The 18810-nt window shown below is 36.6% G+C and overlaps 1 protein-coding gene across 1 annotated transcript in view; it reads left to right on the plus strand.

Moving 5' to 3' along the window:
* The first annotated feature begins 1734 nt into the window (after positions 1 to 1734).
* Positions 1735 to 18810, plus strand: part of TINAG (tubulointerstitial nephritis antigen) — an 83031-nt gene continuing 65955 nt past the window's right edge. The window contains exons 1-4 of the mRNA XM_007095536.3: positions 1735 to 2080; positions 6996 to 7059; positions 7728 to 7817; positions 14206 to 14320. Of these exons, the coding sequence (XP_007095598.1) occupies positions 1735 to 2080; positions 6996 to 7059; positions 7728 to 7817; positions 14206 to 14320 (615 nt within the window). The remainder of the gene's footprint in view (positions 2081 to 6995; positions 7060 to 7727; positions 7818 to 14205; positions 14321 to 18810) is intronic.

An 18810-nucleotide genomic window follows, 5' to 3' on the forward strand; every position in this document is an offset into this window, starting at 1 on the left:
ACGGGAGGAGAGTCAGGAAAGAATGAGGTTAAGGGAGAAAAGAGTTCCTAGGCAGACAATATACTTATTAATGGTGGGTTTCATTTATTTAGCATGTGTGATTGTGCCAGGTACTTTGGGTATTATTTCATTTAAATCTGCCACCCACATGACAATTTAAATAAATTCAAATTTTACAGGTGAGGAAACTGAGGCATAGAGAGATTAAGCCAAAGACGTGCTGCTAGTGTGGTGACACAAGATTTGAACTCCATTATTAGTCTCTTAGGCTCCAGTTTGTAATATAGTGCCAAATGCTGCAGAAGATTCATGTATGCTAACGATGGACACGGGTGTATGGGAATTGGCAGTTAGGGGGTCCATTGGTCACATGTGGTGAGAACGTTGACAGAATTTTGCTGTAGTTTGGTGACTCATTTTGGGATATGAGAGTGATTATGGAGAGTGATGCCAAGATCATGTAAATCTGAAGCAAAAAACATAAAGGGACTTACACTAGTTTATAGCCAGAGAGGAAGGGGCAAGAAAATATGAGTGAATGTTGTGCGAATTGTATAATTTATGGGGCAAAGTCAGGGAACAAGTCTGAAGAGTTGGAATGATGAATTCGCTTTGGAGAAGATCCTTGTTTTATAGGAAAATAACTGAGGACCAGAGAAGGAAATTGTGAACCCAAAGTCATAAAGCCAATTAAACAGTAGCCAGGGACCATAGTCCAGGTTTCCTGATTGTCAAGACAAGTCCTTTCTGCTAGGCCATCCAGCCACTTGTGCTGAATCATCGTCCACTGGTTACTTATCCCAAATCCAAAGAGAGCTATTGTAGTTAATGAATAAACACAGCATAACAAAACCCACTGTAAATGCACAGCTCTACAGAAACACTAAAGACATCTTGACCTTTGGGTTCCCTTCATGACTCCCTCCCCTGGCAGTTTCTTTTTTTCTTTCTTCTTCTTTTTCTTTCTTTCTTTTTTCTAAGCAGCATAGAGATTGACTTTTCTTGACTATAACACGTCTTCCAGGTACTGCAGGTTCCTACACCAATGCCAAGTAGGAACCTGGGTGGAAAGAACTAAGGTCACCCTCAGGGAATTTCTAGCTGAATTAGGCTCCACTAAGCCTTGAAATCAAAATGCTTCTGGTAGGTAAATGGGCTACAGATGGGAAATCAAGCCAGTGTGTGACGGCATGATTTAGAGCAACTGTTACTGATATGACAGATCCTAGCAGGCAGCCTCATGAAAGCCTGTATTTTAGTTGCAGTGCAAGTAGGTGAAATGAATAATTGTGTTTTTGACTTTCCAATTTCCTATACCTTGCCAGTGGTTATTGCAGCTATAATTTGGGCCATGTGTATTCCAGAGAGGTTTCTGATATAAGAATCTAGATTTTTTTTTGAAGGCAAGCGATATTTGATGTATTTCATCTATGATAAGATTTTATGTATTTATTTTTATGGTGATGGATATTTTTTGTGTCATATAAAATATTACACATTTTTAACTGAAGAAATGACAAGGATCTATTTTTAACACTTACATTATCTTGGGCAAATATTGAAATTCTTGTTTAATGTTTAACTACAAGAAGTATACTCAGTTCAAGTAAAGGATCCATTTCAGGATTCAGGCTGAGTTGTCTTGATAATTAGAATTCAGGCTCCAAGGAGAAGCCCCAAAGCCAAGAGTATTGGATATAATACAAAGTGGGAGCCCTACCTGACCTCTAGAGAATGTGGACCGGATATAAGATCTTAATCTTTTCCTATCTTACCACAGAAATTTGGATGGAGAAACAGTATTTATCTCAAAGAGAAGGAACTGATTTCACTAGGAATCACACCATTTTGGAAAGTCCTCGATTCAAAAGATCCACTTTCAAAGGACAATACTGTAGAAATTTTCGTTGTTGTGAGGATAGAGATGATGACTGTGCCACTCAGTTCCATGAGGCAAATGCACTGTGTTACTGTGATAAATTCTGTGAAAGGGAAAATTCTGATTGCTGTCCTGATTACAAGTCATTTTGCAATGAAGAGAAAGAATGGCCTCCTCACACAAAACCTTGGTATCCGGAAGGTAGGCTTTGGGAATGTGTTTAAGCAGTCTCCTAGTTCATTACAAGATCTGTCCAACTCTCTTTACCTCTTCTTCTTTCCTGTCTTCCTCCCTTTTTTAAGATGAAGTGAAAAATGAATATTATGATTAAATAAATTTCCTTTCAAATGTTAAAGTGCTTTGGTTTAGATGCAAGATACCGCATTGTACTAGCACCTTCAAGAAAGTTCTGGTGTGATGGCCATGAATGCTGGTCTGAATCATGTTCTGAATACTGACTCAGTGTATATAAAGGTTATTTAAAACTCTTTCTGTCTGTCTGTCTGTCTGTCTTTCTAAAATGTTTTGACAAAAGGACTCTTAAGCTCTGAAGCGTTTTTGTGTGTAAACTTTTAGGGGATCTCATGGTCACAGGCCTGGTCATTGGCAGATTTGTGTAACATTTTGCTTATTATGTCACAAAACCAATGGACCTCTTAGCATTAGAACCTGTGGTATAGCAATGCCAGTAAAACCAGTGCAAAAACAAAGTCAAGTCAGCTACCTGCCTAAGTAATACCAAATAGACTTTCATGTGTATTTCTATTTTGTTTTGTTTTGTTAATGTGGGAATTTTTACACCATTGAAACAAAGGAGAACTTCATATAGAATAAGTATAAAAGTCGAAGATTGAGTGCATAACTACAAATAATTCATAAGAGGGATGATGGTAGGTACTATATTGGTCTAATTATAGGAAAATGGTTATAGATGCTGAGCAATCAATATATCCAAGATTTGCAACAAAACACAAAGCAACACACTTTTTATACTTAAATAAAGCCTTATTTTGTTGTTGTTGTTGCCCATCACATCAAAGCTCCTCAGCAGAAATGCAGAGTTATGGTGACTAGAAATTACAGTTGAAGACAATTTAGGATCAACTAGGATTTGGCGTCCTTATTTCAAATTTCGGATGCTATTGCCTGAATTCTCAGTGATGTGAGTTTGCTGGTAAAACATGTATGTAATAGGTTAAAATTTCCACAGAACTATCATTTAGACAAGACCTTTGCCTCTACCAATATACAGCTCAGAAAACATCAAGTATTTATTTTAGCCTAAAAAAGTGGCAGATCCTTTATCAAGAATGGTGACTCTAGTCATTCATAAAAAAATTATTCTAGAATATCTTCACTATGCCAGGCATCGTACTTAGTGCAGGGACCACAATGGGGAAGAAAAAGGCAAGATCTTACTCTCTTTAAATGACAGTCACGTTGCCAGGGAGAGGGTAAGATTCACTATACCATTGTAAATTGTGATAAATTCTCTGAAGGAAATATTTAGGGTTCTGTGAAAGTATATGAGAATGCAACATTAATATGTAAAGTACAACATCAGCCTGAGGAGAGTGGCAGTGAGGGAAGACATTTAACAGAGACTCCAGGAGTGAGGAGAAGTGAGCTGATTTCAAGGAATACTGACAGAAATGTGTTGTGGATCAGAGAACAAGGAGCTTGGCTTGGTCCAGGAACTGGAATGAGGCCACAATTTCTGGAGAGTAATGGTTAGCGGAGGTTTGGAGGTGACATGAGATGAGGTTTGAGAGGCAAGTAGAGGTCAGATTATGCCAAGATGTATAGGCTACATTAAAGATTTGAGATTTTATTCTGTTGTGAGGACTCATTGAAAGATGTTAAGTGGGAATAGGGGTGGCCTCATGGGTGTTGAGTCTCAATATTACGTATAAGCTGTAGTGCTTTTGATGTGCTACAGTGTATTTTAGCTTATATGAAACATATAGCTCATTTAGGAAAGGAGCTTTGTTGTGAGGATAGAGATGATGACTGTTCTGTCAATGTCCATTTTTGCTGGAGAGCTAGAATTCTGCTACAGCTTTAATTTAGCATTATGATTTAGGTAGAATTTATATTCCAGGTATAGTTTTTATTCCATTTGTTATGAAGGGAAGCAATTAATCATTTTTACTTAGTAGTAAAAAGTTCACATTAGACTATAATTACTTCTATGAAGGTAATTTGTTTTCTTTTGTTTTATCTTGTGAAAGTAGCTGGTTGAAAGAAAATAGCACTACACAATATTAAAAATCGTATAAAATTAAAATAAAAACACAATGGTATATTATTTATACCAATTTGTGCATGTATAATGTGACTTTCCTCTGAGATGCTAAGTTGTTCATTCACTGATATACTAAATACTATTTTTCAGTTATCTAATTACATGGTGTTATATCTAGTTCTTTATACTGCAACTGTCCCAGGAGCTCTTTTTCAACCAGTGACTTAAAACTATGTACAATATCTTAAGAGTTATAAAAATAAATATGTCCTTTTTGTATAAACTGGATTAGGGCATACTGGTAAATATCTCTCTTCTGTGTGTGTGTATGTTTTCTTTTCCCCCTTCTCTGATAGTAACTCCTAGTAATTACAGGGTTTCAATGTCAAATACAGGAAAAAAAAGTGGTAAGAGTTTGAAAAAGAACCAAAATGGATTTTTCAGATGAATCTTCTGGTGTAGCATATCTTAGAGAAAGAGTCTAGTATACCATCTGTTGTAAACAGACCTAAGTTAATTTGATTAACTTTTATGTTCATATTGGTAAAAAAAAATGTGTGTAAGCCACTGACACATCTGAATTGGATAAGGGCTGTTTGCTCCTTAACCACATTATAATGAAGAGAAGTCACAGTCCAAATTCTGCCATATACTGGTAATTACAAAAATCTGTATTGGTAAGCAGACATAGACCAATTCATGCAACCTGTGTAAGCTTCATGAAGTCTCAAGACCCTGTCCTTAAGAGGTTCCCACATCTTCCTCGCTTGAATAACTTATTGGAGGAACATGTGATAATAACAGCAGTATATCATAATATAATATAAGCAGTATAATAATAGCAGTAGGATTCTGTTACCTTTACAGTGGGTGTCAAGGAATGAGAATGCCTCCTACCCAGTGGCTGGAAGTGTAGAACTTTTTAAAGATCAATCTTAGGGTGGCACCAGGTCTATGAGTAAAGGCTTTTGACCTTAAGAGAAACATATACACTGTTGGGTATAAGAGTGGGGTATGATTTTTAAATATTTTAGTTCATCTGCATAAATTCAATGCTATTAATTTAATCAACAACAGCTGATTACTTATATCCATCATGTTGATTCAAAGCCACTAATTTTACCAATGAAAGCCCATTTCTGATGTTCGTTATACTGATACTCTAGTGTGCATCCAAAAATGGATAATGGAAGCACTTGTAGCAGCTGCCCTGGAGTCTGGCCTTTCAGGGTGAATGCTAGTGTCCATGCCTGGGATGTGGATTCCTGATTGGAGCAAGTAACTGCCTTCCCTAAAATGAGGTTTAGACCAGTGCAGATATTATAATGCATTATGATGAATATTAAAATAAATTACAGACATCATATCATCTTTTTTTTTTTTAATCAGTGGGCCAACTATTTCACTCTCCAAATGTCTGATTTGCCTTATTTTGGATTAATGACTGTTCAGTTGCAAAACTCTATTAATTTCAACAGTCATTGGCTTTTTTTTTCTTTTGTCGAGATGTTCTGTGGGTAACCAATTTGATTAACTCACTCTGAGGTGCTGCATACACGTGTCGTTGAGAAAATAAAGCCACTGGTAATTCTCTCATCTCCATCATCCTAAATTTCAACCTCCCTCCCTCTGGGTTACTGCCTACACTGAGTCGGTTCCTCCTCTTGAACTCTGAATCCTGTCCTGTCTTGTCTTTTCAAGATCTTCACTAGTAAAATCCTCTCTCTCTCCCTCTCTTTCTCTCTTTCTCTCCTAAAGCATCATTTTCGCCTCCTTCTTTCTTGGATCAACTATCAATTTACAAAATATGTTTTTTCTAGTTCCCAGCTTTGAAAAGCCCTCCCTTGGCTCCATGTTCTTAACTAGCATCTGTCTCATTTCCTTTTTTTCTTTTTTCTTTAATGGTAAAATAGCTAAAAGAAACATCTGCTTCCTGACTTCCAAGTCTCTATTCAATCCATTCCCACAGGATGCCATTCCTTGCTACTTCACCAAAATCCCCCTTGGCAGGGTCAAAGACTTTCACATCGTCAAATGCAACATTCACGTGCCTGTTCTCCTTTTCTTGACCTCTCAGTGGTACTTCACATAGCTGACCACCCCTGCTTATGAAATACTTTTTCTCTTGCTTCTAAGGTTCTACTCTCGCGTGAATTCTCTATTTCCTCACAGGCCCCTGGTTACTTTGTTAACCCAGGTACTAATTTCACCTTATCTTATTGATGCTTTTCATATAATGATAATATTCCATTGATCTCTTTTGAGTAGTTTATATAATCTGGTAAACTAGTTAACAACTAGTTTTAGTTAACTGAGAAACGTGTGGATTTGGAATGCAAATGGCTACAATCTTACTGGGTCATGAACTTTTTTCCTGATCCAAATCCTGAACAAAAAAATAGAATTTATCTTTAAAGGGTGAATTCAATGAAACAATTTCACATTTTGGTCCAAAACTCTGAGCTCCTTAACCTTGTCATACATGATTAGTCATATTCACTTGAGACTTGTTTAGAATTTTAAATGAGAAATGCCTTAAATTTATTCAAGTGCTGTTTTATTGCTCACCTATTTAAACACATTATTTTTTCAGTGTGGTTAGTAATTAATTCTGTTTTTTAATCTAGTTTTCATGCTTTATAAACCCTTTGTTGAAACATACTGTGCAGTTTTAAAGATAAAAGGTCATGGAAACAAGCTTAGAAAAATTCTATACGTAAACCTTGACACAAACCAGATGTGAATTTTCATCAGGTTGGCACCAAGTATTTTTGCATATTTGAGAAACTAAACCGAATTTTAGGTTACTTGTGCTAATGCACTTTATTATTCAATTTAGAATTTTCATTTGTTTACATGTTATGTTAACAGGTTGCCTCAGAGATGGCCAACCTTATGAAGAAGGATCAGTAATTAAGGAAAACTGCAATTCCTGGTAATGAATTTAAGTGGCACACAACTGAATTCTACTGTCGGTGTATGTTTTCTTCAAATAAAAGGAATATTGTGAAATAAAACTGATATTTAAATACAGATAGAATCATATGTCCTAGGATATCACATATCTGTAGCTTTATATAAGCATGTTTCATTTTAATGAATGTTGAAACATCTAACCACAGATATGTCTTTGAATGCCATAGTTTGTCGTTCATGACAGTGGCCTTTATTATATAGCAGGCCTGCATTAAATTTACCTCTTAATTATAAGCATTCTACAGGCAAGATATGCTAGAGGCCAATCGTGTTTCTTTGATCACAGTAACAACATATAAAAACAGGCTGCCTTGAAATGATTATTCCACAGAAAGTTTCTGAATACAAATACACTGAATCTACTGTCTAAATTATCTTATGTTTCCAAAATTCATTGACTGTGTGGTCATTTCATTTATTAATTGCCTAGGGCAGAAGTTAAGAGTATATTGAGTGGTAGCTAATGCATGTATAATTATTTTATTTTTGTCAAGAATCAAATAGGCATGTGGCTATCATTAATCAAGAATATGTTTTATGCCTTAACAATGTACAATTCTGGTTACTCCTTTTATAAATGTACTCCATAAAGGGTAGGCCACTTTTGTGATTTTTGTATCTTTGCAGCACATGCTCAGGACAGCAATGGAAATGTTCCCAGCTTGTATGCCTTGTTCAACCAGAACTAATTGAACGTGTCAATAAAGGAGACTATGGGTGAGAAAAATCTTGCTTTCTAGACTTTGGCAGTCTCAGTTACTTCTCAGGTTTCAAACAATGTATTTCTTATCATTTACTTCTAAAAATGGTCACTATTTCAAAAGAAAGAGTGGGAGAAAAATGGGAAGAGAAATAGAAAGACATGTAAGAGTGGAATGCACGTAGTTAGATCTTAAATAGTTAAAAATTAAAACGCACAAAGAAATATAGAACAGGGTCATAAATTGTCTAGGAAGGAGCAGTGTCATGGTGTGAATGAGGGGAGTAGAGGAAGCTTTGGTTTGGATAACTATTTGGGTAAAATTAGGAAGAAGGCAAAACATTGATTTATTCTTATAAACCGTATCTCTCCCTCTGGTGCTGTCCTGACCCAGCCAATCAGCCTGGGAGAATCAGAACGTAAGAGGTCAATATTCAATCTTGATGATTCCCCAAATAACCAGTCATCTAGACAATTTCACTGACATGATCTCTGTAGCCAGTTTCACTTATGGTTGAATCACGAGACAAGTTGAGCCATTTTACTTTGCTAATAGAGTAAACATAAGGCTCACTGATGCTTAAACATAGGAAATAATGGTTTGATGCTCTCTGAAAGATTAATAAATTAGGTGGCTTCTCTGTTTACATAGAGGGAATTATGATGTCATAATAACCAGTGTTAACACTGGTTTTCTTTACTCAGCTGGAAGGAAGAGAGATAGCTGGGTGGTATCCACCTCAGGATTTCTCCATTGCCATTGATCAAATCTCTATATTCCCTTAGTAACATTTTCCACATTCTGGAAAGGATTTCACATAAGAAGATCTATTATCAAGGAACTATAAAAATGATTAAATCCTGAAATACAATTTTAAAACTTAGAAGTATCAGTTTCCCCGAATGAGACGACAGGACAGATATTTCCCCACACAGTGATGACACTGAATTTCAACGTACCCCATATATCTTCTTGGAAGACATGAAATTTAGAAAGTTACAGTTTTTTTGACATTGTTACTCTTCAACCATGCTCAATTCCTGTGTGTGTGTGTGTGTGTGTGTGTGTGTGTGTGTGTACACGTGTTTAACCAATATTTTAGGTGATAATATGACATTTTAAGTATTTCTAGGGAAAATATAATTTTCTGTGGCTAAGTGATACTTAAATCACTAAAACAACATAAGAGTGTGTGTCATCATAAGAAATGATCTGAATCGGCTTCTTAAAATAATTCAAATGCTTGGCCTATTGAGCATATATTTCCAAGAAGACATCAGCAACAGCCTGCCTTTCCACCATCACAGAACTCACCGGAAACCACAGTCAAAGGCAACGTGGAAAATACACATAAGATACAGAAGCTGGTAGGAAGAGAATTCTTTTTCTGTCTATCATTTGTTCACTGTGAGATAACTCGAGGACTAGTTACGAGGCATGGGCTTCCCTTTTGTAGCAAACACAGATGACCTTAAAAGGACAAAAAGTGAAGTATAATTGGAGTGAAAGGACACATCCATTGCCCAAAGAAAAAAAGTTGATAAAAGAGACAAGCTCTGAAGAAAAGGAGTGAAACTAAAATTACTACCAGAGGAGAAAAAACGGCAGGAGGAGTCCTTGAATTTAAAAGCTTCTCTGGCACTTGGGTGGCTCAGTCTGTTAAGTGTCAGACTTCAGCTCAGGTCACGATCTCGCGGCTCGAGAGTTCAAGCCCCGCGTCGGGCTCTGTGCTCACAGCTCTGAGCCTGGAGCCTGCTTTGGATTCTGTGTCTCCCTCCTGTTCTCTACTCCTCCCCCACTCATGCTGTCCCTCTCTCTCAAAAACATATAAATATTTTTAAAAAATCAAATAAAAGTTCTGGCACTCAGATTTTTTTCTGTTCCTGATGTTCAAATTGTTTTCATGTGTGAAATGAGAATCCTATTATTCAACACTTACTAAGTGGTTTTCAAAATAGCCTACATGCAAATATATACTCTCTTTGCCTTAAAATACTTATTTTTTCTCATCTTGGTGGTGTTTTAGATCCAAGTCTTTATTCATTCTACATAAGCTACTTGAGTGCATACTTATTCCCTGTGTTATTTTTTCAATGCAATCAATTAATATTAGCAAAATGTGTTTCTTTTGGGGGCACTGCTGATGATACAAATAAATAATTTCTGTCTTACAAGAATTTACAGTCTAGCTGAGGAGTCAACATGTCATCAGTTTGTGAAAGGATTTCTAAAGATAGGGCCGTATGCAAGTGCCAAATTAATACAGGTATAATAATCAGCAAGTTAGTGGAACAAAGGGAGATAGATAACTTTCAATTATCTGATGTAGTACAGCAAACCACTCCAGAATTTAACAGCTTAAAGCCATGAGTTTTTCACTTGTTCCCTTCAGGAACTTGGGACGGACTTAGCTGAGGCTCTTCTCCTGATCTCTGCCGCAGTTACTCGTATGTCTACAGGTATCTGGAGCCTCCACTGGGGCCCAGCTGTGGAAGATGGCCTCATTCCCCTGCCTGGTGGTTGGTGCTGGCTGTCGCTGGGCCTGTGTGTCTCCAGCAGGCTAGCCGTGGCCTCTCCACATAATGCCAGGGTTCAAACAGGGCATGAGGGGAAGCTGACTGCTTTTCAGGCCTAAGTTTGCAAGTTGTACAGAATCAACTCTCTTGCCTTCTATTGGGCATAGCAAGTCCCTATGCCTGCCCATATTCAAATGTTGGGGAAATAGATCCACTTCTTGAAAAAAATCACAAATTATTTGTGACCCTTTATGATCTACCACATCTCTAAGCTTGATTTTTTTTTTATGAATTGAAAATTTAGTTTTTTGGATAAGTTGCCTTTGATTTTTCAATAGTTTCTCAAATCAACATACCCCAAACCAAAAGGATTTACCACTTCCACCTGTCCTTGGTGACTGGATTCCCCTCTGCCTTGTCATCCAAGCCAGAAAATCAGAAATTAGTTTGATTCTTCTTTCCTCTTCACTGGCAGTCACTAGTCTCTCATAATATCTGCATTCATGGTTTCTTTAAGATATTTGTGTTCTCTGCCCCTCTGCTATATTCTAGTGCATTTATATTTTTTACATAGTTAAAAAAATTTTTAAGTATGTTAATTTTGAGAGAACAAGAGAGAGAGTGTGAGTGGAGGAGAGGCAGAGAGAGAGAGTGAGAGAGAGAGGGAGAGAGAGAGAGAGAGAGAGAGAGAGAATCCCATGTAGGCTCCTTGCTATCAGCACAGAGCCCAGTGAGGCTCAAACCCATGAACCATGAGATCATGACCTGAGCCGAAATCAGGAGTTGGATGCTTCACCAACTGAGCCACCCAGGAACCCCTTAAGTGCAATTTTTTATCAGGCCTCATTTGAGATGACCTGATTTTTCTGTTTCAGTCTCATCAAACTGAAACCAATCCTTTATACTTTCATGGTTATCCCTCTAAGTCAAAGCTTTGATTCTGCTATTCACTTTTAAAAAAATCCTCAATGATACTCCATTGCTCGTAGAATATCATTATACTCCTTGACAAAAGTAACATTCTGGCCCAAATACTGCTTTACTACCTTATTTTTTACAATCTTTCCCGTTTCTGTCTCTCTAGGCCCTTCTATAGGTTTAACATTAAACATATCTGCTCTTTGCTAAATGTGCTACCCAGTTTCAAACCTGTATACTTTGCCTTTTTTTTTAAGAATAAATGTCCTCTTTGAAACCTGCTCATCAAACTCATTCTCATCCTTCCAGACCGAGCACGAAAGTCACTTTCTGTAAAAAAAAAAAAAAAAAAAAAAAAAAAAGCCAATTCCTTCAGGCAGAGTTGTATTTGAATCCTCTACTCTGATCATACCTTGGCATACTGCTAATAAATGACACATACTGAAGTCATTTCTATCGTTGCAGTCTTTTTAGGGTCTGAGCTCCTGGAGAGAAATTTACTTATTACTAAGCTCTCAGAGAGAATAAGATAAATTAAGAATGTTCAGTAAATGCTAAATTGGATTGAAGGATCTATGAGTCTAGATCAAAGAGGATGGAATAGAATAGTAGTCTTTTCACACTGTTTTGAGCATAATTCACAGGAAAAAGTACATTTAACTTTGTGATTTAATATGCATACATGTGCACATGCATACCTGTACAAACAAATGCTATACATGCACACACTTACATATATAAAAATAGTACTTACCCTCACTATGTGCAATAAACTAATATTTCCCATTATTTCTCCTGTATTCTATTTATTTTTTTAAATAGCAATCCCTGCTCATGAAATTGAGTAATTAATTAAATGACCACAAATGTATCTGAATATTTGAAAACTACCAGTTGTAGGGCACCAAAAACATACTTTACTGATGTCATGGTTTTGTCTATGGCTGGTCCTAATGGTCTCTTAAATGTGGGGCAGTATCTAACATAGTCAAAGATTTCCTTTGGTGGTGGAGATTGCACTCTAAAATTGTGGCTTACCAAGTGTCCATCAACTAATGAATGGGCAAAAAAAAAAATGTGACACATATGTACAATGGAATACCACTCAGACATCAAAAGGAATGACATCTTGCCATTTGCAACAACGTGGGTGGAACTAGAGGGTATTATGCCAGGCAAAACTAAGAGAAAGACAAATATCATATGATTTCACTCATATGTGGAATTTAAGAGGCAAAACAGATGAACATATGGGGAGGGAGGAAAAAAAGAGAGAGGGAAACAAACCATAAAAGACTTTTAATGATAGAGAACAGAGGGTTGATGGAGGGAGATGGGTGGCGGGATGGGCTAAATGGGCAATGGGTATTAAGGAGGGCACTTGCTGTGATGAGCACTGGGTGTTAAATGCAAGTAATGAATCACTAAATCCTACTCCTGAAACCAATATTATATTATATGTTAACGAACTAGAATCTAAATAAAAATTATAAAAAAATAAATAAGCTTGTGGCTCACAGTTGCTTAAGGTTTTATTAACTAACAGATTTAAAAAAAGCATTAACTTGGTACATATTACTGAACATCGAGTTGTATTTTCCATCATGCATGATAGTATATCACATTATAAGCAATTTTGGTAATTAGCACAATAGGATTGAATTTAGTTTGATTTAAGTACTGAAAATATATTGTCCTCAAGTTGTAAATAATTCAAACAAGCAATGATTAAATTACTATCATCTTTCTCATCTCCTTTCATCTCTAAAGAAAGTTTTTGTTGAGGAGTGCCTGGATGGCTCAGTTGGTCAAGCAGCCAACTTTAGCTCAGGTCCTGACTCATAGTTCATGAGTTTGGCCCCACGTTGGGCTCTGTGCCGACAGCTCAGAGCCTAGAGCCTGCTTTGGATTCTGTGCCTCCCTCTCTTTCTCTGTCCTTCCCCTGCTCATGCTGTCTCTTGCTCTCTCAAAAAATAAAATAAGAAAATAAAATAAAATAAAATAAAATAAAATAAAATGACCCTTAAAAATAAATTTTTTTGTTGAATTTAAATTTCAATGTTAGATTTTGAAAACAAAGCTTCTTTTCCTATAAAAGGGCACAAACATTGTCTCTAAAAAAATAAGTACTTTTTGCTATTTAATTTCATATCATTTGAATTTATACCATCATTAATAATAACGAAGATTATTGAGCACTTATACAAATTAATTCTTTAATATATGATAGAATATTTATGTATTTAAATAAAATATTTAATAAAATTAATAAGCACCGAAGTATGTTTTTAAGCATAATTATTTTATCCTCAATTTTTCATGGATACTTCCTTTTACATGGTCAAATTATTTTTAAATATAAATTATGTATAAAACAATTACCTTGTTTAATCTATAAGTACATTTCTGTACATCCAAGCTTCTTTGTTTATTTTAATGTTTATTTATTTATTTTGAGAGAGAGGGGGTGGAGACCAAGAGAGAGGAAGAGAGAATCCTAAGCAGGTTTCATGGTACCAGCACAGATCTTGATCTGATCCCATGAACAGCGAAATCATGACCTGAGCTGAAATCAAGATTTAGACACCTTACCGACTGAGCCACATAGGCACCCTTCAGGTTTCTTCCTAAAATTCATTTTATGACATTTAAATGAAACTGTATATATTGGTTTTTGCCACTTAATCCCATATGATATGTAAAGATTCATATTCTTAAATTTAGTGTATATTGATATAGCCTTAGGTTCCTCATCTAAGTCATGAAAATCTATTGAAATAGACATAATTTAAGAAATGCCTCATATGTTTTACTATAAGAGAAAGCAATAATGCATTCTTTATATAAAGGATATCTAGCTTACAGTAATAGTTCTGATGTTATGTAATTTCAGAAATACAAGCAAACATGTATTTATAAAAGTGATATTACGTTACCTGTACCAATTTTTCTCTTTCATTTGGAATGCAGATGGACAGCCCAGAACTACAGCCAATTCTGGGGAATGACTTTAGAAGAAGGTTTCAAGTATCGTCTTGGCACCCTGCCACCTAGTCCCATGCTTCTGAGTATGAATGAAGTGACAGTAAGTGTTCTCTGTTTGAGTCAAGTATATATGTGTTTGTACAGGCATGTTTGCATGTGCATTTGAAGATTTTTTAAATAACTAAAATCATGAATTTTGAGCTTTCAGAGTTAAATTTTGTCATAAAAATAGAAAATCTTTACCAAAATGGTTGTCACCTTCCTCAGAAGTTTCGTGTGAACTCTGAACATTCACCAATGTCTAATAGAGAAAGTCTCCTGCCTTTAACAATGATCGTGTATTCATTTGCACACTAATGATTTCATAGAATTTCATATTTCAGATTATTAGTCATTAAGTGACCCAGTGCTCAAGCAAGGCATTAGTTGTCCATATTTTTCTTTTTTTCAGTAAACACAGATATCTTTTGAATTCATCAAAACAGAGTTCTGCTGTCTTGGGGCTAGCCATTATCACATGAGGCTAAGGTAAATGGCAGTAACTGCAGACATGTATGTTATGGTAATTTGTAAAGATGCATCCTCAAAATTTCCACTACAGGAGCACCTTCAAATTTTGCCAGATGACCTCACAAACTCCTTCGTGAAATTGCTGCGTTTCCTACACTCTTACACTTTGCACTATTGTATTGGCTTTCCCCTTCGTTTTTAAGAGACGTTGTCATCTGATAATAGGTATCTTATATAAGAGGCTTCTAGGTCTCCAGGGTCACAGACCTCTAACTCGTAGAACTGCAGATCGACCACCAGATGTGTGTTGTGTGGAGCACACATACTTTCCAGCTGAGATGTTGACTGTATTCAAGGGCCTGTACGACTGCCCTGGGCTGAGAGGTGCTCCTAAGTGGCTGGAGGCTTCAGTGCAGTGCAGGCTTCAGGTCCTGGCTGCCTGGAAGCTCTGTGTCTCCGGAGTGAGCAGGGCTGTTGTTTGCCATTGGATGAGGTATAAATCCACAGGTTTCTTATGAAGCATTTAATGTACTTTGCTTTCAAGAGATGTGGTCCCCTGAGTTCCTATACCAATTCAAATTCCACAAATGGGTTCTACTAAATTATAACCAACATCAGAAAAGATCAAAATAGCCACCATGTATTGAGTAGTCGTGTGTTAAATGCTCTTATAAACACTATCATACGTTATCTCCTCTAATTTCCTCAGCAGCTTGATGAGGTGGGTACTATGATTATCTACATTTTAAAGACAAGAAAAGTGAGATTGAGGGAGGTTAAGTCACACTGAGATTGGGAGAAGTGAAAAGCCACCACAGAATTACTTAAATTGCAGAGACAGGCCATCTTAAAATATCTGGGCCCCCAAATTGTCCCTTAAAGTTCCAGTAGAATCAGTTAGCTTTGGCCAGCTCAGGTTCAAAATAACAAAAAGCAGAGCTAACTTGATGAAATGATCAGCTGTAGAGATACTTTTGGATCTTTCCTAGAATGAGTAAGATACAAAATCTTTAGAGATGTGGCTCAGATTCATGGTTTTTAGTGACCTAATTCTATGATCAGTTGGAAGTGTTATTTATTTTTTTTCTGGCTGCTTTTTTTTTTTTAATTTATCACCATCTGGGGAAAAAAAAGAGGCAGTATTATTCAAGAAAGAATAAATTCATTCCTTTTATAAGGATTGTTTTATCGCTTGCTTTTATTAAGGGCTCCAGTCAGTCAAATACTCATTTGGGTGTCTATATACATTTTCTCTGTATTATTTCTAACATTTCCTTTTTAAGATTTAATTTTTGCAACTTGGAATATTTTATATTCTAGACATGAGTTGTGTTCCTTTCCCAAGTTGCCACTCACCACAGTATAGAAAAGGAAATCTAATTCTAATTCATTTATTAGTTGCTGGGGATTTGTTTGCATAAAAATCGTTGTGGAGATATTTACATGAAAAATCTTAATGATTAGTACTTTGGGAGAATTAAAATTGCCCAATGCTCTGAATTAATGGAACACAGTTGCCAGCTTATTCCAGGAAAGCAATAAGGAAAATCTGGCTGATCTGTAAGAGTTCCATTACCCACTCATGATGTAAGGTAAGGAAATAGCTTCTTATTTCTAGGGTGTAGTAGCTTGAGGACTGAGGGCCTTTCAAAAAGTTTCCAAGTGTTGGAGGTGTCCTAATATATGGATATGGAAGAAAATCAGAAATATAACAAGTACTTCTAGGAAGTGAACTGAGTTGAATTGGTTGCTACAGAAAGAGCTACAAAATATGTCAATTCTCAGTCTGGTGACTACATAGAAAATACCTCAAGACATCAACCTGCCTCTGAGTACAATGAATTGAATTTTTTTCTTTGTGGATATGCTTCTGGATAACTTCCCCCCCCCAACTACCTTTCCCAGATATGTTTTTTTTAATATCATTTTCAACATAGGATGATCTATGGGTAGAGCTAGAGTAGGCAGTTGCCAATAGTGCGAATGATTTTAGTAAGAAACTCCACTGCATCCCCACTCCCAAAACTTCCTTTCCTTGACAGTTTTACCTGAATGAGAGTTAGGGTTTATAAAATTCTTTTTCCAGGGTGGAACAGATGAGCAATGAGTCATTCCTGGTTTCTGGGAAGGCTCTTCTGTTCCCTGGCTGGATTCCTGGTTTCATTCCTTGGTTTAATCCACTATTCCCATAATGTGTCTGCTGAGCGCGAGTTAGAGAAATGCCAGTAGGCATTGTGCAGAGTGTTCCATGATCACATAAATATGCAAAATTTGTTTAATCTATAGGAGCTTATTCAATTCAAATGAATATTTGTAGAGTGTGGTTAGTAACAATGAAGAATAAAAAGATGTTGAGAGTGTAGGATTGGAAAAAGTTAGCTTCAGGGTTTTAGGGAGCCCTTCCTGGATGGCAATCTTAAGTGAGGACAGACAGAAGAAAACATAAACTTACTGTTTTCTCTGGGTACAGTCAGAGTAGATGGGAGGAAGTGAAAAAGGGAAAGAAAGAAGGCAGTTTAGACCATACAACTCCTTGGTGTTGAGAAAGACTCACTTCACCCACATTAGAATTAATTATATTTGATGTCAGGTCAACAAAAGCTGGCTGGTGAATGCATGCATATTTTTATTTTTTTTTCTTGATGTTTTTCTTAGATTGGTATTGTTCAAAGCAATACCTTGATGGAACAGTTCTGTTCATAATGGTTCTACACTAAAAATTTTATGAACGATTAGATGAATCAACAATTCTCTGGCAGTCCATTGAAGCTGTGTATGTTGTATGAATAGAATCACAATGTGACTGATTGGAAGCTGGCCATCAGAAAGCTCCCCACAAGAACTTCAAATTCTGCCCATTGAGTCTTTTGTCTCTTTGTAGTATAAAGCAGGCTGTGACACAGCTTGACCCTTATTTCAATATTTCTTGACATTTATTCCATGGACCACCAATCTTCCAAGATTGGGAGTAAAGATGTACCATCTGGTGGCATTTGGGTGGCTCAGATGGTTAAGCATCTGACTCTTTTTTTTTTTTAATTTTTAATGTTTATTTATTTTTGAGAGAGAGAGAGAGAGGAGAGAGAGAGAGAGAGAGACAGAGTGCGAGTGGGGAAGGGGCAGAGAGAGAAGGAGGCACAGATTCTGAAGCAGGCTCCAGGCTGTCAGCCCAGAGTTCGATGTGGGGCTTGAACTCACAAACGGTGAGATTGTGACCTGAGCCCAAGTCAGACATTTAACCAACTGAACCACCACCCAGGCGCCCCAAGCATCTGACTTGATCTCAGCTCAGGTCATGATCTGGTGGTTTGTGAGTTCCATCCCTGCACTGTCAGTGCAGAGCCTGCTTGGGATTCTCTCTCTGCCCCTCCCCACCTCTTTCTCTCTCAAAATAAATAAATAAACTTTAAAACAATAAGTTAAAAGATGTCCCATCTGTGGTCAAATAAATTTGTGAAATTGTGCATTATATTTTCCTTCTGAAAATTCACACTAGAGCAGAAGTACATTTAGGGATAAATTAGAACTTTCTCAGTGTCTCAGAAAGCAAACAATGGAAACAACCAGCTATTATGACTATATGCAAAGCTGGCAATGGCTGAGGTCCTTTTGAGCCAGCAGAAACATCACTATTGAAGTCTGTTAATAGGCACGAGTAAGCCAGTGTGTTTACCCATGTGGGCACCATTCCATACACCAAACATGATGAACATGAGCTTTGGAGCCAGTGTACTTGGGTCTCAATCTGGTTCCTTCACTTATTGTCTCCATTTTCTCCTCTTTGAAATAATGACAGCAGTACTACCTTGCTCATAACAGTTGCAAGAAGCCATGAATTCTGAAAGAGAAGTAGTTATTGTATACTATATTGCATATATAACAGAAATGTTATTCTATACTGTATAAAGTTGTTCTTTCTCCTTTAGTTTAACCATGGGAGAAGAGTAGGGTCAATTTCATAAGAAAAAGTTATCCAAAACTTCATCACTTGGAGATTTTTATTTCATAAAGAAAAGGTGTAGTTCTGGAAATATTGGCCCTATTGGAGTTTACATATTTCTGGTGAACCTGAAAATTTTT

This window comes from Panthera tigris, chromosome B2, assembly GCF_018350195.1.
Source record: "Panthera tigris isolate Pti1 chromosome B2, P.tigris_Pti1_mat1.1, whole genome shotgun sequence".
Lineage (NCBI taxonomy): Eukaryota > Metazoa > Chordata > Mammalia > Carnivora > Felidae > Panthera > Panthera tigris.